This window comes from Lonchura striata, chromosome 1 (assembly GCF_046129695.1).
Source record: "Lonchura striata isolate bLonStr1 chromosome 1, bLonStr1.mat, whole genome shotgun sequence".
NCBI classification, from domain to species: Eukaryota; Metazoa; Chordata; class Aves; order Passeriformes; family Estrildidae; genus Lonchura; species Lonchura striata.
In genome coordinates this window covers 152811768-152837295 of record NC_134603.1, presented here as the reverse complement: position 1 = coordinate 152837295, position 25528 = coordinate 152811768, and the positions used below count along the sequence as shown (strand labels likewise).

General features: G+C 39.8%; 1 protein-coding gene across 7 annotated transcripts in view; it reads left to right on the top strand.

Annotated features, from left to right (window-relative positions):
* Nucleotides 1-25528, top strand: part of CTDSPL (CTD small phosphatase like) — a 76225-nt gene that overhangs the window by 35420 nt on the left and 15277 nt on the right. For 3 of the 7 annotated variants that reach the window (XM_077789540.1, XM_021555278.3, XM_021555276.3), the window contains exons 2-5: nt 10502-10656; nt 17407-17439; nt 20985-21038; nt 24121-24222. In XM_077789540.1, coding sequence (XP_077645666.1) covers nt 10502-10656; nt 17407-17439; nt 20985-21038; nt 24121-24222 — 344 coding nt within the window. The remainder of the gene's footprint in view (nt 1-10501; nt 10657-17406; nt 17440-20984; nt 21039-24120; nt 24223-25528) is intronic. The other 4 variants (XM_077789566.1, XM_077789583.1, XM_077789547.1 and 1 more) reach the window with 3 other exon arrangements.

Below are 25528 nucleotides of genomic sequence, written 5' to 3'. Positions count from 1 at the left end.
TCTTTATTCCTTTGTATCTGGGAGAAGTTTGAGGAGGGGAATGGAGGAATGGGGAAAAAAAGTAACTGGCACCAAATAAATCTACATCTCTGTTTAAGTCAGTGTCTTTTTGAAGCTAAGCCACCTCTATTTTTCTTCCAAATAAACAAGGTAAATATTTCATACATGGTCACACATTGTTCCCTGCTCCATCAAGAATATTTTCCAGAACTTATATGATCTAAATGGCTTTGGTTCTGTCACCAGAAGCAGCATCGTTTTAGATGTGTATTTTCTCACAGGGTGAATGTTTTATGAGACATTCAATATCCACAGAATACCAGTGGATTGGGAGAAATAAATGGGGTTTAGAAAGAGAAGTCAAAGGAACTGCAGAAAAGTTGTCCCAGTTTGATTTTTTTGCTATTAGGGATGTGTCTTTTGGGGAGCAGACTTTGGATGAGTGAATTTCCCTGGCAGGAATTAGACTTGTAGCCTGGCCTGAAAATATCCCAGGAGAGAATGAAAAATTCATAAGGCAAAGTGAAGAAACAAAACTTTTCCTTGCAGAGGAGCACCCTTTAACATATTTTTGCAAGATGAATTGGTTAGAGAAGAGCTGTTCCTAGGAAAGAGAGGAGAAAGCTTGCAAAAATAGATTAATGCTTTGGATTTGATGTCTTGCTGAAGTATTTGCTGCAAAAAGTACCACATACAATGTTGCTGTCTCTATGGGAACATCTTTGGGCTATATTTAGGAAAATTAAATTAAGCTTATTCTCCTCAGATGAGCAAGGTTTTGATAAGGCTTTGGTTGGAGGTGTAATGGTATTTTTTGGGGGAGAGAGTCAAGGGATTTCTTCGACCTTTGTGTTTGGTGAACCACTTGTCTTACGCTTTTCAAATCAAATAGAAGAGCTAAAACTGTCACTTAAATTTGAGTCAACCTTTGTGTGGCAGGAGGCAGGAAGAAGCTCTGCTTAATTTCACAACCCCTGGCTCTGAATTTTGGTCACTGGGGGGGAAAGAAAACCCTATTAAAACCCTTATAAAGACCTTTATTCAACAGAACCAATTTGATAAGGAAATGAGCTGATTATAGGTACCATGTCCAGCAATATTCTTTAGGTTTGGATCTCTCTTTCTCTTGAAAAATCAATGATTGGGTAAAAGCTGTATGGCTAGGTGGGTAACCTGGTGTTTTACACAGTGTGGAGCACAGAAAATGAGGTTTTTGCAGCTCTTCAGTAACTTCATACTAATTTCATGGCATAAATTCTTCAGGAAGATGTGGCCTGGGGCTGCAGAGGCTGTGTGTGTGTCCGTCCTTCTGTCTGTTCATACCCATTGCAATAAGAAAACACTCCCAGAGGGCTTTTCTTTAGCTGGTCCAATCAACACCAGTTCCAATACTTTTTTGATTATTATTATTATGAATATGATGGTGCCAGCTGTGAGTTTAATGAACGTGTGGGGTAGCAGTTACTGCCTGGGCTATGCAATGGCTCCAGGTGCTGCCCTTGCTGATCTGCTTTTCCCCTGGGTTTGAGCTGCTGGGGATGGAGCAGATTGTTCTTCCCTGCCTTTCCCAGCGTGTCCCACGTAAGCAGAGGCCGGGGCAGAGCGGATGCTGTACATATTTCTGCTCTATAAACACGTGCTTGTTTACATTCGCTTCCCTGCCCTTCCCACTTGGATCCTCTCTCCGTGCCAGAGGGGATCAGCCCTGACTGACAAACACCATTTTGACCCCATGTGCTGCTCCCATTCCCATTTGTTTGTTTCTCCTTTGTCTTCCTTCCCAAGTATTTAACAAATCATTATTAAATATTTTCCAGATTTTTTTTTTTTCAAACAGGCCAACCTTGGAGCGATTGAAATCGAGTTGAGATACGCAAACATCTGATCCGGTTGCTGTGTGTTACTGACGGTGGAAAACAAACAAGTGCTGAGTAAAATGGAAATAAAACAATCCTTGCTACTTATATTTGGCAAACCCTGCTCAAGAGAAAGCCTCTGCCGTGGGTGCAGCAGCTCAGGGAACCTCAGCACTGCAGATTTTGCAGCTTTAAGCTGCCAAGTCTTTGCTGATCCAGCTCCACCAAACCGTGACGTTACACCAACATTGCAAATACATCAAATTCTTTTTATCAGCAGAAAAGGCTGCGTTGGATTCACAGGCCACATCTGCTGGTGAACTTTGTGCAGTGTATTTTTTCTTTTCTGTCTCTCTCTTTAATAGAAGAAAGGTTTGTTTGTTGGCGGCTGCTCGGGGCGGGACAGGAATGTAATGCATGTACAGACTGCGCAGTATTTCCTGTTCAACTGCCGCTCCAAACCTCTGCGCTGGGAAAATACCCAGATCCAGCAGCTCCAGCCTTGCTCAAACAGCAAAAAAACAACCAAAGAGGTTGAAATGCTCTGTTTTTCAGAAAAAATACCATTTTTAAAGGGAACCATCATGGTCTGCTGGTGCTGTAAATGTATCAGTATGTGGCTGTTGATCTGTAATATTTATAAATTATTGGGCTGAGACAAAACATTTGAAGTGCTACAGGGACAGGGAAATGGCTCCATAATGCCACTGCAGAAAATTCTGTTTATTTTGTATCATAATACATCTCCATAGCATTGCTTGCATACTTCAGTTAGCTTGGTTTACCACCCAGTTACAAACCATGGCAATCTTGTGGCACTGCAGCTACTTTCACATTATTTGCTGTGTTTTACTTGGCTCTTAAACTGGTTTAAGGCATCACTTCTACACTACATGAATTTTGTTTCAGGAGTGAGAGATTTCAAGGTAAAAAGCTTGGAGTTGAGGCACTTTTGCCAGCTAGCACTGAACTCTAGTGCTGCAAACCTGGCCTTGAGTGTAGTGTGAAATGAGTGTAGTGTAATGCCAGATGAATGCGTTACTTCTTTTAATTTTTTTTTTTTTTTTTGTCTTAAGTGATTCTGGTCTTTTGTACATGTTTCAAACTATTAGCTGAGGAAGGGTGATTGTGGGACGTGGCTACTTATTTTATGTTACGATTTAATTTTTTTTTAACATGTATATTTTGAGCATGTGTGTTCACAGGCTGCTGTGGAAGCTATGAAGTGCTATCACTCTTCTCAAAAAAAAAAAAGAAAATACTAGGAAAAGATTTTACTGTGAACTGTGTATGTGAAAATTGTTGCATATCCTTGTAGCACCTTTTTTGGTGTGTTTAGTAGTTTTTCAGTTACACACATCAGTGTATGTGTGAAAGAATGGGGCATATCCATCCTGGCTGCTCCAAGGAGAGCACAGGCAAGGCTGGATGAGCACATACAGCTCCTCTTTAAGAACTGTCCAGGTATTTATGTCAAAGGCAAAGGTACATCAGCTCCCTGGCTCCTCTTGCTGGGGGAGTTACTGAAGCTGAGCATCTCCTAACTTCTCCTTTGTATCCTCATCCATCTTCTGATCCCAGTGGCTTTTTCAGTGGCAAGCAATACAGGCACAAGAATGAAAGTGCTGCTTGCTAATTAGTTCCTTCCTGGATTACAGGAGCCCTGCTTTTCAGTCCTTTGGAGATACAGATCTACATGTGCTGCTTCTCAGAATTGGAAGTGGTCTCAGTGTAGCCCTGTCAGCTTGTCAGGCACTAGAGAAAGGGAGGAGGCAGCCAAAATCTGCCCTGTTTAATTTGAATTTGAAGGTATTTTGCTCAGAATGTGGTTCAGCAGGTTAATTGGGTTCTTAAAGCAGTATTTAACTTTTGAGCTTCACTCTGAAATGTGGTTATACCCCTGCAGCAGTGGATCTGCCTTCAGTTTTAGGGCTGAATAAATGCCAGAGGTGGGCTCTGACAGATGAATTTATTTTTAAATGATCTTGCCTAGTAGCAGCTCTCCTCACTTGTGGAATACTGCAAAAGATGTTTAAATCATGGCTTATATGAGAAGCTGACTCATATATGAAGGCTATACCATCATATATATGTGTCCAGCCAAACCACAGCATGAAGACTGAAGTGCAGCAACAGCGTTAAGGTTTTGGAATTTGCCTTGAGATCCATCAGGTTCTTGTGCTGTTTTGAGCCTTTTCATGATTTCTTATCCCTCCTTGTCATTGAAGAGGCTTCTGTGTGCAGTTGTTGTTTTTAACATTTACTGGCTACGTTTCATGAGGCATCACAGCCCTTACAGAGACAGTAGTGCTGAGTTCTCCATCGTGGCTTTTAAAAGTGACTTTAGAATTTCACTACCTCTGCTCCTCAAAATATGAGCATCCAATAACCAACAGCAGATATTTAATCTGCCCAGATTGGAGGACTGTAATAAATAATTTATGTAGGGTGGAATAAGGGAGGCTTTTTAGCTTTAAGCTGCTGTGACAGAAATGTTTCCAAAGCTTTGTTTGGTTAGGTAGAGTTCTTTTTTCTTCATACAGCTTTAGCTGAATTGATGGATGAATTAACATCCATCCTGATCATTTTTGTCCTAGGTATTATGTGAAATTGTATTTTAGAGGACTTTGGGAGGTATGGAAATAAAACTGTAGTTTTCTGATATCCACTGCATAACTTCTGTTAGAATAAGCAGATAGAAGGATAAGTTACAGGAAAAGCAGTTCTTGTGTAGCTATTTCATCCTAGCTTACAGGTGCAACTCATAAGCTTTTTTTCCAAAGCATCATGGAATCATTTACTAAGAGTAATGTTCATTTTTTTCCTAAAATTCCCTAAAAGCTCCTAAATCATGCTGACAATTTTTTTCAGATCCAAGTGCACTCACCTAAAGAAATTATCTCAAAAATAAGAATAAGTTACTTGGTTATTTTTCCCTCATGTCCCCACCTGCCTTATGTATTCAAGCTTTTTTCCTTGCCTATCAACTCCATCCAGAGCAAACTACTAATGGAATGCCTGGGAAACAGGTTGGTGTAGAGGGAGAGTCAAATGTTTTGGAAAGATTTTTTATTCACTAAACTAGTTTGGGATCTCTCCCTTTGAAGTAATAATTTCAGTGGAAGACCCAAAACCTTACTTTTACTTAATTGTGCTGCTGGGGGGAGAAAGATTGCCAATTTCAGTTGAAATTAAGATAATTCTGGGGTTTCACATGCTGAATTTAAGCCGAGCAATTTGGTTGGGCTTTACATGCTTGAAGGTTAATCCAGTTTTGGGTGGTTATTTCAGGTATGTGACAGTGCTTTTGTTGCTGTACTTTCTGCAAAGTTTACACAGGAGGTCAAACCTTTCAATGATAAACTGCAAATGGCATTTTAAAACCAAAGTTATGAGGGCATCACATGCAGATTTGGCACCAGGTGTTGTAAAACAATTTCTGTCCTGGTCACATCACAAAAGGAGGAGCTGTGTCAGCAATTGATGATTTTTCTACCTAACTGTTTCTATCTTGAGGCATGTGGGATATAAAATTTCTCTTTTCTGAGAAGATCAGATACAGCCTCTTAAGAAGTTGGAGAAATTATGCATTTCTAATCATGTATAGATTGTAAAACTGCTTGCTTTGAAGAAAGGCTTTGTTTAATATCACTTAATTCTGACTCGCCTCTTTCCATCCTGTGTTATAAACAAACTTATGGTGAGAGCTCACCATACCCAGATGTTCATGTTATTGGATTTAGCGAGTTCATCTGTAAGCAGGGAAGTCTCATTACCCAGTTTATATTATTTGGAAGAACTGGATATTGCATTCATTTAATTAGGAAAAATTCAGCAGTAATTAGCTCACTTCTGGCTGCAGAGGGGTGGGCTTGGAGCCTTCCAGTCATGTCAAGGTGGCTTCCTGCAGCAGCAAGGGCTTTGTGCTACTGTGGCTGCATAAAAAAGATCTGCTTTTGTAATTTCACACCACTACAGCAAAATCGGATGGGGGAAGCCCTCAACTGAACTTTTTTAGGGTACAGTGCATGAGAGGGAAATCTTTTTCTTGGCTGTGTAACTTGTGCTGCTGCTGGAAGTGTCCTGGTGGGAGAGCAGCACAGCCCTTCTGCCTCCCCTGTCCTGTGTGTGGAGAAGATGCTGTAGGTTACTTCTATTAGCACCTCTTGTATTAATTTCTGTTACAATGTTGGAGTTATTATACCTGTGTGTGTTAATACTTGGGGTTTGTTATGGCCTTTTTCTCCCTGTTCTCTTGGAAATGATCCAGTATTGCTCCATACCTCCCTTTTGAGCTTATGTTATTGCAGGAATTTATTTTTTAAATTGCCTTTATCTTTTCTTGAGCCCCTCCCCAGCCTTAGCAGTGCTGTGCGTTTGTTAAGACTTGCCAGAAGACTTCCATGAGCACAGTTTTGGGACTGTCTTTGGATTCCAGACAATTCAGGGATTAACATACCCTCAAACAGTGGGTGGCACAGGGGTCCTGGGCAGTGAGGCTTAGAAATGGCATCTGGAAATTACAGGTAAGACCCTAAACTGGGAGCAGTCTTCACCAGAGTTACTTCCCTTCTAGACAGGAAGAACTGTGCTCCTCTTTCTGACCCTGCCTGCAAATAATGTTGTACAAACTCAGGTAATTTGGCCAAGTGCTCCACTGGAGGCTCTTGCAGACCCCCAGGAGTGAAGCAGTGCTGGATCTGTGCATTCTGCTCTTCAGTGTGGCCTTAAACCACATAGAAAAGGAAATAAAGTGATCAGAGTTAGTGAGGGAAAAGCTTATGTATTTGTTGGTGCACGTAAATAGATGTGTGTCTTTATATGTGCATCTGTATATAGATTTAAAATTTAACTGTGAAAAGTTGTAGGAAGGCAGCATGACTTTGAATGACTGGCCTTGAAAATAGCAGATGGAATTAAATGGAAATACATGTGACATTTTCTGCATGGAAAGTTATAAGAATTCTTGATTTATATTTGCAGTGATGCCTGAAATCCCTTCTAATGAAGAGATCTTGGTGTTATAATCATATCTGAAAAATCGCATTAGCCCAATGCTCACTTGTTGTAAACCTGAAGTAAGATATTAGGAATTATTAGAAAAGCAAGAGAACAAAGCATTGCATGGGTATATAAATTCATGGTGGAATTTCTTCCTTTTATCCTGGATAGTGTGTGCTTCCAGTCCCTCTCTTCCTGCTTCAAAATTATGAATTAGGGACTGCAGAAAGGTAAGAAACAAGGATGCTTGGAGCTCGAAAGCAGCTGAACTCTTGGTTGAGCTGTGGACCTTCCTGCCATATGATACTTTGGGCTCTAGGAGTTGGTGTAGGTTCCAAAATGATGGGACAAAGCCATGAAAGGGGAATTTGTTGAGGATTATTGCACACACACATTTGGTGTGTTCAGGTGAGGAGGTCCTTACGCTGCACTTGGAGTGAACCTGGGGTGGTGGGAGGGGAGAGCAGCTCTCCAGCCTCACCCTGATCCTTCTTCAACCTTCCTGCAGACACCTGCTGCTCTCTGCCTTCTCTGCTTTCACAGATAACATATTTTCATGTTGTGGGGTTGCTCTGCCTGGGCTTTTTTGGGACATGGTGTTGACGTGTTCCACGTGCAGGGTTTGAGGTGGAAAACGTCACTGAAATGTCCTCGATGTTCAGTGTGGTGGGGGAGTGATGGTTCAGAGTGTCTGGGGAGGAAATCAGCTCCAGAAACTGAGGTAACTTCTAACAGATGGAGGGGGGAGAAAAGGAAGTCTTAATTATTTTTAAATTCCATATGCTGGATGCTGCTCAGATGTGCAGTTTGGATAACTCAGTTTACCCTTCCGTTTTTGTTAGTACCTGGTCTCACCTATGAACTTTTTAAGGATTGCCAGGTTTTGTGCTCAGCAGCTTTTCCTCTTTAAAATGTGCTGCCGTTCAGAATGCCTTAATTTGTGTTGGTAATTCAACATCATTGCTTCTTTGCAACTTTATAGTTATATTTGTGCTGTCACTGCTTCAAGGAAAGCAAATCCAGGGAACAGCACACAGATCGCAGGTGGCTCAGGGTAACTGAGGAAGGAGGAACTATTTTATTTTCCATGATGCACAACACTCAGAGTTGCTAAAAATGAGATATGGATGTAAACATTTTCTGTGTGCAGTGCTTGTATTTTAACATAGCACAGCACATAAAGCCACCTGAGAAATTCTGTTCCTTACTGCATCCAAAATTATCATTTGTTAAGTCACTGTGAAACCTCTATAATAGCTTATTAAAGAAAATCCTGTTAAAATAACATGTAAATTAGTGGAAAGACCTATTTGAAACACCACTGTTATGAATGGCAGAATTGTCAAGACTAAACACCAACATGAAGGAATTTTTCCCTAGTAAAATGTTTAAGTAAGTGAAAGGGAGTGGCCAGATTTCAAATGTATGATTTGATCCAATTATTCTTAGATGGTTTGGACCAATCAGTATTTTTTATCTAGAGATTTTTGAATGTTTATTTAGGCAATTTATTATCCCATTCTGTAGTAAGTAGAGATGATACAAATACTAGTTCTGGAGTGGTTTTGGTGTTCCCATTGATCTGTTGTGCAGCTGAGGTGGTGAGTTAGGAATTTAAGCATCCTGCTGTAATTGATACCTACATTCAAATTAGATAATTTGCCCTCATATTTTTAAGTAGAGGCTGAAAACAAACCAGAAATTATTAGCAAGGTTTCTGTGGCAGTAGCTGCAGGCAGCAGGACACACAGCATTGTTCTTCCCGTTCTAATTTCAGCATATTTCAATTTTTAATGTCGGAAAGGCGTTCTCCTTGCCAGGATTGTATTGCAACTGACTTGCTTGTGCTTGCAATACCATTTTTTCTGAGTGTTTTGAAAATGTCCTTCCCAACTGCCCAGGTATCCTTTGGGGATTTCTGAAACTGTGTTGTTGCAAACAGAATATGACATTTTGAGAATTAGTATTTTACTATAACTTGTAGCAGCACTGGTGGCCAGAGTTCTTTATTGTTTTCTGTTTCGCTGGAATATTGATAAGTGGTGCTGGATTGGTTTCAGTTTACAGATGTTTTTTAAAGTAATGAAACACTTCTTTAAGCACACAAATCTCTGCACAGTTCTGACTTCATCCTGTCATGGGAGCACTTTTTAAATTGGTGAAAGTCTATAAAACACATTTACTTTTGGATATTGGTACACATTGCTCGTAATAGCAATTAATAACTGAACCTGGGAAGTGCTCACTGCCTTAAAGTGGAAAAGTATTTTGGCAAATATGGAAATGATGTGACTTACTAAGAATTTCACTTGCCCTCTAACTTTGGGATGTGAGGGGATGATTTCCTACCCAGAGCAGGAAATAAATCCTTCTAAATAAGCATTAACTACAAGTATGATAATAGATCATTAAAATATTTGGTGAACAAATGAAGTCTTGCTTAAAACATTCTAAAACTTTTCTCCAAGTCTTCTGTTTTAGTCTTTTTTTATTTTAATGTGTATTCAGGAGTTTTTTTCTTAGGGGCATCCCTGGATGCCTTATGTGCATTTCGTTTCTCAAAAGTATTATTTTCAACTACAATTTTCATTCTTTAAAAATGCTACACTTGCTTTCATTCAGCTGTATGTAATTTTTTACTACTTTAAGGTTCTTTTTATCCTGGTAGACCAATAAGCGAGTGTGGTGGTGTGTTTTTGCCTTAAATTGATGTTTTTTTAATGTTTGTTCATTTCCTTCCTCCCTAATCTCCTCCCCTCCCCAGCTGTCAATCTTCCCGAGCTCTTCCCTAACTCCTCCCCTCCAAGTTGTCAATCCTCCCTTTGCCTGCCCCTTTCCCTAGAACATTCCCTGTCACTCCTTCTAGTCCCCTCCCCTTCTTCCAGAGTGTTCCCTGTCCATTTGGTTACACTCCACACCCTGTATGTTACTTTGTGTTATTTCACTCCCCTGTTTCCTGATAGCTTTATGATCTGTCCATCCCACCTCAGACCCTCCCCAGTTCTACCCTCATTGGTTATTGCTCCTACACCCCTCCTCCTGATGTCTGTATAAAACCTTCTGTTTGCCCTCCCAAGCTGGTCTTGGGCTCCATTTTCTCCTCCTTGTGAACCCACTCTGGAACACCCCAAGCCCCATGTCACCTCCATCTGTCCCCACACCGAACCATCCAATAACTGGGTTTATGATCTGTTAGTCCCACCCTAGACCCCTCCCCAGTTCTACCCTCATTGGTTATTACTCCTACACCCCTCCTCCTGAGTTTCTGGATAAAACCTTCTGTTTACCTTCCCAAGCTGGTCTTGGGCTCCATTTTCTCTACTCTGGAACACCCCAGCCCCCATGTCTCCTCCATCTGTCCCCACACCGAACCATCCAATAACTGGGTTTATGATATTACTGGGAAAACACTGTGTTGTCTCAGTGTGATTATGCAGAGTTCCAGGATGTCACTGTACAAGTCTGGCAAGGGAAGAAATGTGTTAAAAAAAAAAGAAGAAATGCAGTCTCAATATGCTGAAAAATCACAAGACTTGATAAAGATTTCTGGGTATAGAAACCCTACATCTTCAGTTCAGTAGTTGGAAAACCAGGTCTGTACTGCATGAATTTATATTTCTGCTGTGTGTTTTTTTTTTCCCCAGTGTCCCAATGTAATATCAGCTTGAAGAAGCAGAGGAGTCGAAGTATCTTTAGCACCTTATTCTGCTGCTTTCGTGACTACAATGTCGAGCCACCATCCACCAACAGCACCAGTGCTCTGCCTCCTTTGGTGGAGGAGAATGGAGGACTTCAGAAGGTCAGGATTTTGTCTTACTTTGCTATCATGTGGGTGTTTTGTAAGCAAGGATTAATTCTGCTTCCAGAGGTTTGTCCTATACAAATTTCACTCATGGGGAACAGCTGTGAGGTACAGAAAAAAAAATTACTGGTTTGATGGTGGATTGCTAATACTGTCTATTCATCTGTAATATAAAACTAATATTTCTGTTGTGGATGCTGGCACTTTACATTCTGTATACAACCAACATTTAAAACCTGAGACATTAAAAAAATTGGACACTTCTCATAAAATTTCAGCTACATCAAATCAAAAGAATCATTATTATTTAGACTTTTTTTCTAAGCAGTCCACTAACATTCAATACATGCTGATTCCAGGGATAGCAGCTTTTGGCCATTTTTCAAGGTTAATAAGTTTTGTTTAATGAGTCAAATGGAGGGATGGAGATTTTAGATGCAAATACAGATAGAATACAAACAATGCAACACAAATTTCTTCTTTATAAATCTGACAACACTGAGTGCATTTTTGTTACGATCTGAAGAATTTCAGTTCAATATGGCAAACATAGGAATGCCAAGTTTTCCATACGGTTTCCAGTACACTGAGATTGCAAATACAGGTGAATCTATTATGGAGAATAATTGCAGAAATGGAGATCTCTCTATGGGTTATTTATCCTTCTACTTTTCACACAATTTTTCATGTCTGATGCAACTTATTCCTTCCTTCCTTCCTTCCCTTGTTCAGTCCATTTTACTCTGTCTTGAATTCTGCTGGTTGTGTTTGAATTCTGAAAAGCTCAGGAGTAAGAGCAAGGAACTGTTTGGTGGGAGAGAGGGAAGGAGAGCAGATGAAAGTGATGGAGATTTCTGTGTGGAGGTAAAGTCTGAACTGTAACAGTTCCTGCTGAAACTGCTCTCACAGAGGTAGATTGCACTGAAAATCCTGCCAAGAGGAGGGACTGTACATGTATTTTTAGACTTCTTCTGCTAGCCAAGGGACATTTTGAGTGAAAGGAGGGAAATCTAGCCTGGATGTGCTGAAGGGAAGGCTGAGGAGTGTGTGTAACATGTATGCACACGTTCATCTGAGGAAAGAAGGGGATGGGAAGCTACTAAAATTTCCTTTCCACTATGCTGTGGAATGGAAGGGAGGAAGGAGTGAGGCAACTGACAGAACTACAGCTGAGAGAAAATGGGACTTCAGTAGAAACTAAAACATAAAACCAAGTTTGTTTTTTCTGTAGAAAAACATGAGTTAAAATGGTCTGAAGTCAGTAGTGTCCAGCTTGCATTTTGCAAAACAATTATTTTCTAAATGCGTGTTATGCCTTGAGAGATCGCATGACTGTCCACACAAGTTTTCATCCTCACTCTGTGCTGCCTCAGTGAGCAGTTCTGGAGTTGTGCAATACTTGTACTCAAGACCAGGACACAAATCACAGCATTCCTAAAATGACCAGATCAAAATGTACAAGATTGAAAAAAATTCAAAGAATATGTTGAATATAATTTAATTAAAGAGTGTTTTCTTCAAATGAATGAAAGGCACTCAGATATTCATATCTTTTTAGAAGAAATCAATATAGCTGAACTTTCAGTTGGTTCTTGAAGTAAAATAAGTCTGTGACATTGCTATTTTAAATGCTGTGTTAAAGATTAATAAGCTCTATATGTGTTTATACTGTCTTTATTTTGAGTGTTAACACAGTTTAAGTAGGAAAACCTTCTAAGGAGATCAAAAGAGCATTGAAGACTTTTGAATATTGTTACACTGTTGGACTGGTGATTTTTACCAAGAGAGCTGTTTCAGATCTGTGCAGGCTGCTTGAATTTAGTGGAGTTACACTGCCCGTCTTGTCTAGATTCAGAAATAAGTAAGGTGGGGGAAGCACCAGTGGGCCTTGAATTCTAAATTGGTGAAATGAAATGTCCAGGAATGATAAAATTGCCTGTCAGGAAAGAAAATGAAACCTGACAACCCACTGCTTAAATTCCTCTGCTATTTCATTAAAGCTCTTTTTTTTTTTTTGCATTAGCTTCACTGCCAGGTAGGAATTGTTTAAATTCTGTTAAGCTGCTGCTCAGATGGTCACTTAGTTAAATCTGCTCTCTCTTTTATGCTTTATTAATTATTTATCACATCACTGTTCACTTCTGACCGGGCCAGTCAGTTCATGTGGTGTGACCCTTTCCTTTAAAAATGGACAAGGAAAATTGCACAATGATGTCAAGCAGTTGCCACTAGAAATGAGAATAAAATGGCTTGGAGGTACTTTCCTTATGTCTTTACTATTCATTGGAGTTGGTACATGAAAACTGGTGCTAAGGACTTCAGAGGAAGGAAAGGAATTGGAGAAAGCTTCTGCTGGTTTCACTGGAATTCAGTGTTCTGTGTTGCTTCTGGCACATTCTAAGGCTGATGTGATAAGCTAACTTCCTTCTAATTAGAAATCTTGATTTTTGTAAATGCTGCCCTCTTCAAAAGGAGGGAAAGTGGGGAAAGGGTATTTTATGAAGTAGTTGAAAACACAGCACTGAAATTTTGTTCAGAGTAATGACGATGTGTGACACAATTTGTATTGTTGTTATTATATGGCTTTAGTAGACAAAAAATGAAATCAGTGCTTCATGATGTGACTTGATGGGGCTTGAGATGTCAAGTGTTCTGTCACTTCTTCATGGGGTTGGAAGAAACACCAAATTAAGCATGGTTTTGGTTAAACAGTTCCTTTCAGTGCTGAATTTTATTCTGTGAGTGGGAAAAAAAAAAAAAAAAGAAAGCCCAAAAACTTCTTTAAAATATTGAGTTCTCTTTTAAACCTTCTACTCACAGAGCAGCTGCTTGTCCAAGTGTGACTCTAATACTGGTAATGAATGGTCCATTTCTGTCTATTAAAGTTTCAATACAATATTTCTTTCAACAATAACTTGTATTTACTGAAACTGTGGCATATTTGTTTTCCTCCAAATGCAGCAGCTATTCAGCACAGCAGAAGATGCATTGTAAGATGTGATATCTGTGGGTGTGTCAGCCTGCCTGCAGCTTGGATGCTGAGCCAGATGTGTCACTGGGAGCACAGAATATTCAGCTTCATGAACTCCTTTATAATTTTTTCCTGCCTCCTCTGCAGCAGGCAGATCCCTAACACCTTCCAGCCACTTTTTTTTTGCTTTAGTGTTGGGAGAGAGAATTGTGTTTTGTTTCCTTTGGGATAAATTCAAATCTCAGTTTCCATTCTTCATTTAGCAACTTCGCTCAATTCTCGTGTTTCCTGCATGTCAGTTTTTTCTTCTGGATAAGTTTGTTACCTGACTTTTGAGGTGTTTATGGATACAGATTTCATTCATTCAGACTTGAAGGGGGACTCCACATAGAGAAAGGTGAGAAAAGCAAGATACAAACTCCTTTTTCCCTTTGCTTTCAGTCGTGGTGGGTGAAGGAGCCCTGACAAGTCTGTGGGCACTTTGCCATTTCACTCCCAACCCACTTCCACTGCAGTCATCCTTGCTTTTGTTTCACAGCAAGATCCAGATCAGGCAGATGGCTCCAGTTAATGAGATGAAGCATGAGTGAGGAAAGGGATTTTTATACTTGCTGGGTTAGAGGAGAAGCTCTTGATCCACACGCACCAGGGAAGAAGACAGAATTAGCAGGAGGCTTTTTCTGGGGGCAGCAGCTGCTCCCTCTGCTTTTCCTATCACTGAATTTCCACCTCACTCCAAAAGTTGTGGTTCTTTCTCCCCACTGCATGATTCCATCATCTCCCAGGTGATCTTGGAAAGCTGTCTAGATGCCCTGTGGTCGTGTCTCCAACACTCTTCCCTGCTTCAGGGATCTCTATTTATAACACAGCACAGTGGAGAGGATCTTCTCTCTGTCCCACATGAGTATGGCCCAGCAAAATGAGGAGAACAGCTTGTAGGGAGCACATTCTTGAGGTCAAGGTAGCATCTCCTTCGTGCTGGAGAGACCTCAAGGAGCAGCAGGAGTGTGGGCTCTGTGATGAGGACATCATTAATGACAGGCTTTCTGGGCAGAGGTGGAAATCCTCTCCAGTGTGGAGGCAGATAGCTGAGATTGAGGTCAATCACTGTGCTGTCTCCTGCTTAACCTTCTCTGATCAGAGCAAGAAAATTCCTCGTGTTTGGCTCTGTTGGTCACCATCAGGATGTGTGGAAGGTGTGTTTAGAAAGCAAAATCTCCTCTTCATACCAATTCCCAGAATGACCAGGTTGGAAGAGACCTTCAAGATCGAGTCCAGCCCAGCCCCACCACCTCAACTCAACCCTGGCACCCAGTGCCACATCCAGGCTTTGCTAAACACACCCAGGGATGGTGATTCCACCACTTCCCTGGGTAGCCATTCCAGAATTTTGTCACCCTTTCTGTAAAAAACTTTTCCTAATATCCAACCTGAGTTTCCCTTGGTGCAGCTCGAGGCTGTGTGCTCTGGTTCTGTCAGTTCCTGGAGAAGAGCCCAGCCCCAGCTGAGCACAGCCACCTTTCAGGAGCTGTGGGGAGTGCTGAGGTTCCTCTCTTTACCCACTCATTCTGACCTTCTTTGCCTCCCAAAAAGTCTTCTTTATTAAGAGACAGCTTGAGAGTTTGTCAGGTCACTTAAGTGTCAAATGATAACTGTACTATTGTTTTTAAAATAACCTGTCATGGTCTACAGAGCAAGCTTTGTGCTAAAGAAACTAATAGGATACATCTGTTATTTTAGTCAGCTTCTTCTCCTAAAGTGAAACAGCTTCTTTATCTTGGAATACAGACTGTTCTGGAAAAAAGCAAAATATTGTGGTCTGTCACTTGGTGCTCATTGAGGCCACACATGACCATAGACAGGGTAAGTAAGGAACACAGTGCTGGAAGTTGTTGTTTCAAACTAAAAATTATGCAGCTAAAGGAAAAGATAGGATTTATCATTCCATCTGTATATAGCATGGAAAAAATAAAACCCATGGGGAAAAAAAAAAAAAAAAACTTATTTCAATGGCTGGGGACAAATCAGTTCCTGGATTGTCTTAGGGATACAATAGGGAAATTTTGGCATTCTAGGAACAGCTTTGTTCTGCTACCAACATCAGGAGCTCGTGGAAAGCCTTCAACAAATGTGGTCATCTGTCATCTCTTTCAAACTCTGCTGTTATGACCCATTTCCCTTCCTGTTCCAAGGCATTAGGAAATGAGGCAGGACCTTGTAAGAAGTTTCCCAGAGCAGGCTTGTTTTTAAGAAGCATTTGCCTGTTCATGAGCACTTTTGCTTTCCCAGCAGACTATTGCACTTCTTTCTGATTGTTTTTCTTGTTCCCATCTCTCTTACTACTGTTTGGATTTTTGCATAGGTATTTCCAGGGTTCCTCTTAAGAAATTTGCTTGTTTCCACTTTTTAAAAAAAAATTAATTTAAGAAATTCTTAGAGAAAAATTAGGCAAACAGTAATGCAAGTCTTTTAGCAGCTTTGGTTTTGGGTTCCCATGAAAGCCAGTTCCACTAACAGGACATTAATATACTGAATTATATTTTTTTTTATTTTCTTATTGCTATTTCCCCGAGGAAAACTTGTAAATACAAGTTTTTCTCTTTGTTTTTCTAGAAATCAGGTACTTTTTACTAGTGCCAAGTTTTTGATAGTTCATGGTAGCTACTGTTCTCTAGTTGCTCCTTCAGCTTCTCCAGATTTTGGGCAAACTTCTGTAAAAAAATTCTGCTGAGCAGCACTAAAAAAGAGCATTTAAAAATAATACAGAGTTATTTCTGTTTGACAGTGATGTGTCAACACTGGTAGACTTGAAAACAAATAAGCAGGAGGCTTCTTCAGCTGGAAGAGGCTGTTCTAGTGTTGAAAACAGCCCTTTGAATAGTTTCTCTGCTGGAGATCAGAGCCTGTGTTGTCCAAATATTAAAGAATAAAATCATCTACCCAAGCAACATCTATGCTAGAAGGATCAGCTTCCTTTTTTTTTTTTTTTTTTTTTTAATATGCTGTGCTCACCAGGAAATAAAGTTGGTTTTGAAGGATTAGACAGATGAGAAAATAGAGCTCCAGCTTCAAAAATACTTTACACATTTGAGTGAGAGTTCGAGCTGAGTGAGTGTTACCCATTTGAGCCAGGCTTTGTCCATTTTGGAGCTGTCCTTGTTTCTGGATGTCCAAGGATGAGAAAAAAAGATCAGGTTGGCCAAGAATTTCCTGCCTTCTCCCAAGTGTGGTGCAAAAGTGAGGCCATGGGAACAGCACTGGCACTGCTGGATGGAGAAAGTGGGATTCCTTGGATTAAGTTAACATCATCATGTCCTTCTCAGACATTTTGCTGTTGCCTAAGTGAAAATACTGTTTTTTTCAAGTCAGCTGTCTCAAGTGAAGTTGGGTTCAAGGAGTTCTTCCCTCTGCCAGGCTCTGGCTCAGCCTCTTGCTGCTGCAGTGAAAATTGACAAATATACCCATAAGTAGATCTTAAAACTGAAAAAGTTCCAGTAAATACAGGTACTTTCTTATTGTCATCTCTTATTAATCATAGCATGGGTTTTATCAGTCCAGTCTCCTAAAAATCATAAATGCCAGTATACTAACAGATCATTTCAGCAACTAAAATGCAAAATCCTGTTTTTATTTTTTTTTTTTTTTTACCCTGGTTTCTTGAATACTTTGAACTTTTGGTTTAAAATGTTTGAGTGCTACATTTACTGCTCCAGACCTTTGTTCTTCCCTTTAAAAGCCATTACCCTTACAGTGATTTTTTTTTTCTTTTTCCCCAGGGTGACCAGATGCAGGTCATGCCTATACCAAGTGTATGTATTTTTATCCCTTTTTCTTTTAATAATTTTCATGACTTTTGCTTTGATTCATTTTATGTTGCAGTCTAACAGGTCTGTTTTGTGTTGCATGTTAACAAAAGGATTTTGTGTTCTGTCTGTAATGTTGTATCCCCAGAGGTGAATTGAACTGCATGTCTTCTGCAGGGACTGAAAGAAGAGTTTGGGTTTTATCTGGGTTTCTTCTGAATTTTTAGCATTTTGAAAACACATGAGGTAGTCTGAAAATTATTTCTTTTGATAGAGGCAAAAGGTGACTCATCATCATTATATGAGACACAATTACAAAAACCTTTTCCTCTCATTTCCCCCTGTATTCCAGTTGAAAAGAAGAGTTGGCAACTGCATAATTTATTTGAAATAAGTCACGTTAAGAAAACAGAGCACACTGACTGCTGCTCATTACTGCTCTTGTTTGAGATGATGCTCTTGGTATCAGCTGCTGCTTTATGGGCTGTAATATTTCTGTTTATCTTCCCTGGATTAAACTTGGAATGCTGTTTGGCATCTGAGTTATTTTTCAAAGCTAAATAAAAGGCAGAAAAAAACCCCAAGTCCTTCAAACTGAAGCTTTTAATTTAATTAGTATTAACCTTTTTTGGTGAAAAAGCTGCTCTTTTTTCACAAGGATGAAGGCTTAGGCTTTGTAAATCTGAAAATACTTTTTTTTCTTTTCTTTTTTGAGCTCCTTTGCTGTTTACAATACTTCATCATTGCAGAGTTTCCCAGAAAACAGCAGTGCTGATGTGTGGAGATAATGACCCAGCCCTCTTGTTTGAGATACTTGGTAGCTTTTAAAGGCCTGGATATTCCCCAAGATGCCATTCTTTTTCTTCTTTCCCTTCCTTCTCACGTAGCCCAGCATTCCAAAATCTCCTGTAAGAATCCCCCTGTCTGTGCTGCAGTGCAACAGTGCCAGGAGATCCCTGTGGCTGTGCACATCTTCCTCTTCCAACAGCTTCTCTTGCATTTGAGAGCTGTTGGAAATTCCTCTTCATTGCTTACCTGTTATTTCTGGTATGGCTCATGCATGGTGTGTATGTAGACAGGCATGGACATGCATGTGATTTGTATTTCTGCAAGTCTAGGAATAGAAAAACCTCAAATGTAAATCAGAAAATGCTGATTTCCAAACTACTTTTCTTTTTTACATACCTGCCAAATTCTGTTAGGTGACTGTAGTTGCTCCACTAGGAATTATTTGAACATGAAACATGTTCTGGCTGTGCTCTGACCTGGAATAAAAACCTTTCCCAAGAGTGACTGTAGGTACAAACAGAACAAGAATTCAAACAGAACAAAATCTTGGAAGGAGAAATGAGTAGAGCTTTGACAGGTACAGAAATTAAATCAGATGCTTTGTTAGAACACTGTCTTTGCAATGTTAAAGCAGTGCTCTGTTAGATTTGGACAGTGGTAGGAAAATTAATAATTCAAGAAGGGATATCTTTTTATTCCCTTACTTTTTTTTTTTTTTTAAGCTCAGCTATAATTTTTCAATCATATATTCCCAGCATTAAAAAGGCAGCAAAATCAACTTATCCCTGCAGTGATGATGTAGAGTTCTGAGCAAGCAGGTGACTTTAAACACTCCTTTCCTTCTCCAGTGCCATCTGATGCTTCTTGCAGCAGGACAGGGGAGTGTTGTCAGGCAGCCGTGGCACTGGTGTGACATTTAGTGCCCAGTATCAAAGTGCTGCTGGCTCTCAGGGGCCAGCCAGCAGCACTGTGTCATCATCTAAATAAAGGCACAAGGGAGCTGCACATGGAGGGAGTGCTAGGAAGGAAAATGCAGGGTTATGTTAGGAAAAACACCTAAAATTGAAGTGTTGCTCTGCTGGTCTTAGGAGGGGTGTTGGTCCTGAGTGCTGGAGCCCAAGACAACTCTGATTTTCTGTTTCAGACCCATTAATTCTTGATTCTCTGCTACCTAGTGATGAGAACTGGGGCTGCGAGAACAGCAATGTCTTGTACAAACCAGGAGAAAAATCTTCTGAACAGCCACAGAACTTGGTCACAATTCAGTGGATGTTTACTTTTTACAGGGCTGGCTGCAAATGTCATCAGTTCAAGTGTTCAGGGATTTCCTGAGTGACTCTAAAAAGTGCTCTGCCCACTCCCCACTTCCAAATTGAAGCCTCCAGTCAAAATATGAGGATTTCTGGAGCTTTATTGTGCTTTTTATCGTGTCTTAAACCTGGCAGTGTGCTGAGGTCACCTGTTTGAAAGCTTCCATTGCTTTATGTGCGTTTTGCATTGCTTTTATTTGCATTTATGTGTGCAGTTCAGTGAAATGGATCTTCTGCTCAATCAGATTTGTCCTGTATTAATTGCACTGAATTAAAAAGCTTGACTTAATATGAATTTTTGCTTGGTTATTGATAAAGATGACTGCTAAACAAGAAATACTCCAGCTTCAGGTTAGGTGCTTCAGAAAATAGAAACAGCATTACTTTGGAATTTTTTAAAATATGAACTTTCTGTGTTTGTAACTCCTATTTTAAAACAGTTTCCAGATAAGACATAGGTTAAACAGCAGCATCATTAATTATTTTCCTTATGCTGCAAAATTAATTATTTTTAGGGCTGAAATGAACACAAAACTTTTAAAAAGGCAAACCCAAACCATCCCCAGTTGACAGATTTTGATAGACCTGATGAAAAATGTAAATGTAGCTCAGGATGCCTGTGTTTTCATGGATTTTATTCCGCTTTGTTTGGAAAGGATATGGTAGAGAAGTCATAAAACCATACGATGGTTTGGGTTGGAAGGAACTTTAAAAGATTATCTCCTTCCAACCCCCAAATCAAAGTAGACTCATAGCAGCTTCACTATTTTATATTCTTTTGAATGAAGATAGAATTCTTTTGAATATAGGTGGAAATACAAAGCCATGCTTATGCAACATCTTAAATGAGATGTTGTCAAACTTCTCTGAAACAACTCTTAAATGAGTTGTGTCCACTTTGTTTGGAGTAAAATTCCACTGTTACCAAGTGGTATCAGAATTATCCCTCAGATTCCCTACAGAAGTCTTAGCACAGGGATATTGGGGTTTTTTCCCCACTTGTCCTCACCTACATTAGTTAAATCCTTATTATAACTTTTTCTAGAAGAAATTTTGGGAGCTGCCTGCTCCACAGGAGGAGCTGACATCTTCTGGCAGCTGTGTTTTAAGTAGGAATAATTGCTCTTCTGTGAGAGTATTTCTGCACATAGCTGCTGGGAGAGGCTGTGAGCCCTGCAAGTGCAGCCCAAAGTGTGAGCAGAGGACACAAACAGTAAATTAATGTGCTGCACTTAGGCTTAACAACACTGCCAGTACAGAGAGAGAAAAACAAGAGCTTATTAATTCTGATACCTGTCTCTGTGGGAAATACAGGCCTACAGGGAGGAAAGCTGATGGTTGTTCTATACAGTGAATTTCTGCAAGATTTGTGTTGACCAGCTGTTTATGCTTCAACCAAAAGTCCTGTTCTCTTGCCTCCACCATCCCCTTTTTTTTTTTTTTTTTTCTTAGGGAATTTACTATTTCCACGGGACTGAAGCAGTGCAGCAGTCGTTTCACTACAAGGTCTGTTGAGCTGATCAGCCACGAGACCTGGCTGGAATGCAAAAATCCCAAACAGTGACTAGTTTGACTTGTATACAGTTTTGTGTCTTGTTGGAATTGAAGAGCAAACCAGTGTGATTTTTCTGCTGAGTTCTGTGGAAGCCTTTTGGGGAGTGTTGCATAGTAAATATTGAGTTGCTTTTAGCCACGATTAAATATTCTTAATCATCTCAGATGTCTTTAAAGTGATGTGTGTAAAAAAAAAATAAAAGACATTGTCAAACTTCCATAACTATTCACTGTTAACTGTGATGGAAATCTGGTATTTAGAACTCTTCCTTGGGTATGTCTCCATTAGTGAGAAAATTAAAACATACTGTTGAGTAATTCTTGTTTCTGACTAAAAGCTTTGCTGCCCTTGACAGGTGGAAATTGCTTTAGATCAGAAAGCTTGAACAGCAAAACAAATGGGCTGATACTTCGCATACAAATCCTTTCAAGTTCCTAAAAGCCTCAAAAATGCCACCCTTGCTCCCAAGTCCTACACCAGCTATTTAGCAGCTTCACAACTTGTAGTGGCTCCAGCTTCAGAATAATTTCCTTCTCCCTGTTATCAGAGGGTGAATGTTTTCACAGTTGAGGGCAACAGAATTGCAATATGTGAAATGGAAAATTCATTTATTCTGATCTTCAAAGGTTTGAACTTAAAGAAACAAGATCAGATTGAACTGAAGATGCCAAAGCTTGTGGGAGAGTTGGTTGTGCCCTGGTTAGATCAGGTCAGGTCAGTAACTGCACATGAAATCCTAAAGCAGTGCTGAAGAGGGAGAGGAACTCCAGCAGTAACCAGAACCTCTGTGTGGCTACCACGGGTGAATTGTGCCTCTCCCAGCCACTGCTTCTGAGAAAGCAGAGGTGCAGGTGGGTGAAAAACACAGTTGCAGCTCACCTCGCTGTGCATTCAGGGAATTTGGGCTCTCAGAGATGAAAGTTCTTGCATTTTGTAGTCCTTGGTGTGTGTCCATCCGTTTCTTGATGACAAAGGCAACAGTTTGCAGCTAAAAAAATAAAGATATCTGTGGTAAGACAGTGCTCATATTCTTCATATATGCATTTTTGTATTGAAGAATATATAGTTCCATATATTTTCCATAGATACAGATATTTTCAGTTTGATAAGGCATTCACATAGCAGAAGGAATTTCTGGCCTTGAACTGCCTGTGGAGATTAATGTAGTCAAAATCTCAAAGGAGATAAGAGTTTTGAGTACAACAATAAATTATACTATTTTTTTTTAAAGAAGTATGTTTAAAGTTTCTTGGGATGTTCTATCTTTTTTCATCTTCAAAAACAAGAAGTGTTGGAACATGGGTTCTGAAGATTACTGGTTTTAAATGGGGTTGGAGTTTTCTTTCAATAAGCTTTTACTTTATTTAGGTTGCAAGTTTGGATCCTTCTTAATATCAAAAACTGAAGTGGGGTGCTAAATACCTTTTAGGCTTTGAGTAGGAGGGAGAAATCAAAATTCTTTAGGTCTGGTCCTGGCTGCCAACAAGCAGAGGTGGAACTGAAGCAGCTGTGGGTCTGTCCATAGCCTAGCCAGGGTGTTGTATAAATTCCAGCCTGGTTGGGTGGCTGTGATGAGTGGAGCTTTTGCAGGCATTGGGCAGAAGCTGTTTTAATTTGAAGGTCCTTGTCAGATATGTGCTGAGAGGAAATGCACTGAGACAAGTTGTTTGTAGGTAGGGCAGCTTCCAGTTTGGTGGCTGAGGGAACTGTTGTCGAGGTTAATTGTAAGGAACTTAATCAATTTCAGTGAATGCTCCTAAAAATCCCCCAAGAACTCCTGCTTTAGCTAAAACCACTTAATTTAAGTCCAGAATCTGATTTGTTAGGTGCTTCAATTAAGAGCTTATTAGGCATCATTGGCCAGTATCTGTCAAGGTGACACTTGAATTCAGGCAGTGGTTGATGATCTGTCCTGGCTGCTGGAGGGTGTCCCTGCCTCACCTGTGTCCCCCCTGCCTGCACAGGGGTGGTCTCTGATCTCTGCCAGCACCTCTGCAAAGGGCCACTGAAAATAACAAACCCATGATAAATGATGAATCCTTACCAGAGTGACAGTGAACAGATAAAAAAATAGGAAAAGAATGGAGTTAGAGTTGTGTATCCAAGTCTAAATTAATTTCATTTTCCCTCTGTCTTAAGCTTCTCCCTACTGATGCTTTTCTATAAAGCTAATCCTTCTCTTTCATAGAAAAAAATCCCCGAGTGGCAGCAGTGTTTCAGCTCCAAATGGAAGCATTCTCTCCCATTTCTGTGATTTCAGAAAGTATCCAGTACCAAAATCTAAAGCAACATGTTTCTATTGCAAACTGGGGTGTTGAAGTGGGAAATTATCCAAAAAACTGTGTGCATTGCTTTCAGAAAAATTGTCAATTCATAGGATTGGTGCCATTTTTACTAAGGGCAGTGTGCTATAGAAGAGCCCAGTTGAGATTCTTCACTGCAGTTTTAATACCTTGACTGGGAGCATAATTCACATGGAAGTTGATCACCACCCTCTTAAGTGGTAAAAACAAGAGTGCAGACATGTTCTGGAAGATAAAATTAGTAATGCTGTCTTCCATCAGGGTGGATTTCTCAGTTTCAGCATTTTTCATGGCAAACAGAAATAATGATTTGTGTAAATGTCCATCAGCCTGATATGGCTGCAAATGGCATTGACTGGAAATAGGATAACAACAGCAACTAAAATCAGGCATTGGAAAAATAACTATTGGAAAAAGATGTATCAAATATCCTGGTTTTATGATTATTTTTTTAAGATAGTGGTGGTCTACCATTTTCATTTCCAGTGCTTTGGAGGTTATTCTAAACAAGTCTCTAATTTAAAAAAGAAAAGTCTGTATGGGTATTACAATTGCATGAGCCATTAATATCCATACATGAACTTGGGATGGGCCCAGAAAATCACTGGATTTCAAGTCATGTATTCCAGCTCCCAGTAATTACTAGAATAGTAATGTTGACAGAAAGGTGCCCCTTCCATAGAGGTTTTACTTTTTTGTTGTTGTCTTCCTCTTTTCTTTTTATGTATAGCCACCAGCTAAATACCTCCTGCCAGAACTGACAGCATCAGACTATGGGAAGAAGTGTGTGGTCATTGATTTAGATGAAACTTTAGTGCACAGTTCATTTAAGGTAAGTAAATTCAAAAGGGATCTCTTGCAGCTTGAATCTGTCCATGAATGCTGCAGGAACTGTTAAGCCTCTTAACACTTGAACTCCTCTTACATCCTCTGCCTGGGAGTCCTCATTGCCTCTCCTATGATTATTCATCCTAATTTAGCTCTCAGGGGAGTAACAACAGAGATTGCTTTGTTGAATTGATTTTATTTTTTTGAGATAATCGCCCTGACTGCAGCAAGGCCTGGAATAGGTATTGACTTCATGGCTTTAAGTATTCCACCAAAAAGACCAGTGTTTTGGACAGGTGCAAAATTTGTTGCTTTGAAAATTGGGCTTTGTTTTTGCAGTTTAAATGATGCCATAGTTAGTGTAGGAGAATGGAGAATCAGCAGAGCTTTATGCTGGGTTAGATGTACCTTAAACCAGGAGATTTTGGGTGCCAAAAATTTTGGGCTCTTCTCTCTTGCCTGGAGGATGTTCTTTTCCAGGTCAGGCTTCTGTCCTGATCCACAGTAATGTTTTTTAGGTGTCTCATTTTCAGAGCAGGGAAGCAAATACCATTTAGTTGCTGATGGTGAGTCAGTCATCTTCAAGAAGCAGCTTCTGTAACCCTTCAGAGTTCAGCATGTGCTGAATAATGAAGTTGCTGGTGTTTTTTCTATTGTTTAAGAAGGGTTGAAATTAGGAGACTTCAGAAATACAGAGTCTAAATTGGCTTAGGATACTGATAGCATTTCTGATTATACATCTAATACTGATAAAGCATCTGCTGGTTTTTACACATTAATTGTAGAATTTATTAGAATTGATAATGTTATCTTACTACTCCCAAACCAGATTAACCATCCTTGCCTTCTAGGTGCTTGCTTTCCATTTTTCACTGGAAGCATTGATTCCACTTTTTAATCCTTCACTTGTTTGTTGCCAGTATTTAAAATGCAAACTTGTAATTCATGTTGTGGTTAGAATTTGGCAGCAGCCTCTCTTTATTGACTTAAAGAAAACCTTATATGGAAATATTAGAACAAATATTCCTGTGCCTCAAACTGAAATGAAGAATTTTTTTCCTCTGTCTTTGCTGTGCCTGATGGTACAGAATAATTTCTGGTCGTGTACAGGAACCTCCAAGCCTCAGTGCCATATTTGTCTTCTGTAGCCAGACTGAGCTTGCTCTAAAGAACTTTTCAGGGAGATAAAATCCACAGCTGGATTGGGAAGGAAGGAGCCATGCCTTCCTATTTAAACAAGAGTCAAAAACAAGAAGGGAAAGCTGAATTTAAAAGTCTAATTTATATAATAAAATTAAAGTGTGAGGCAT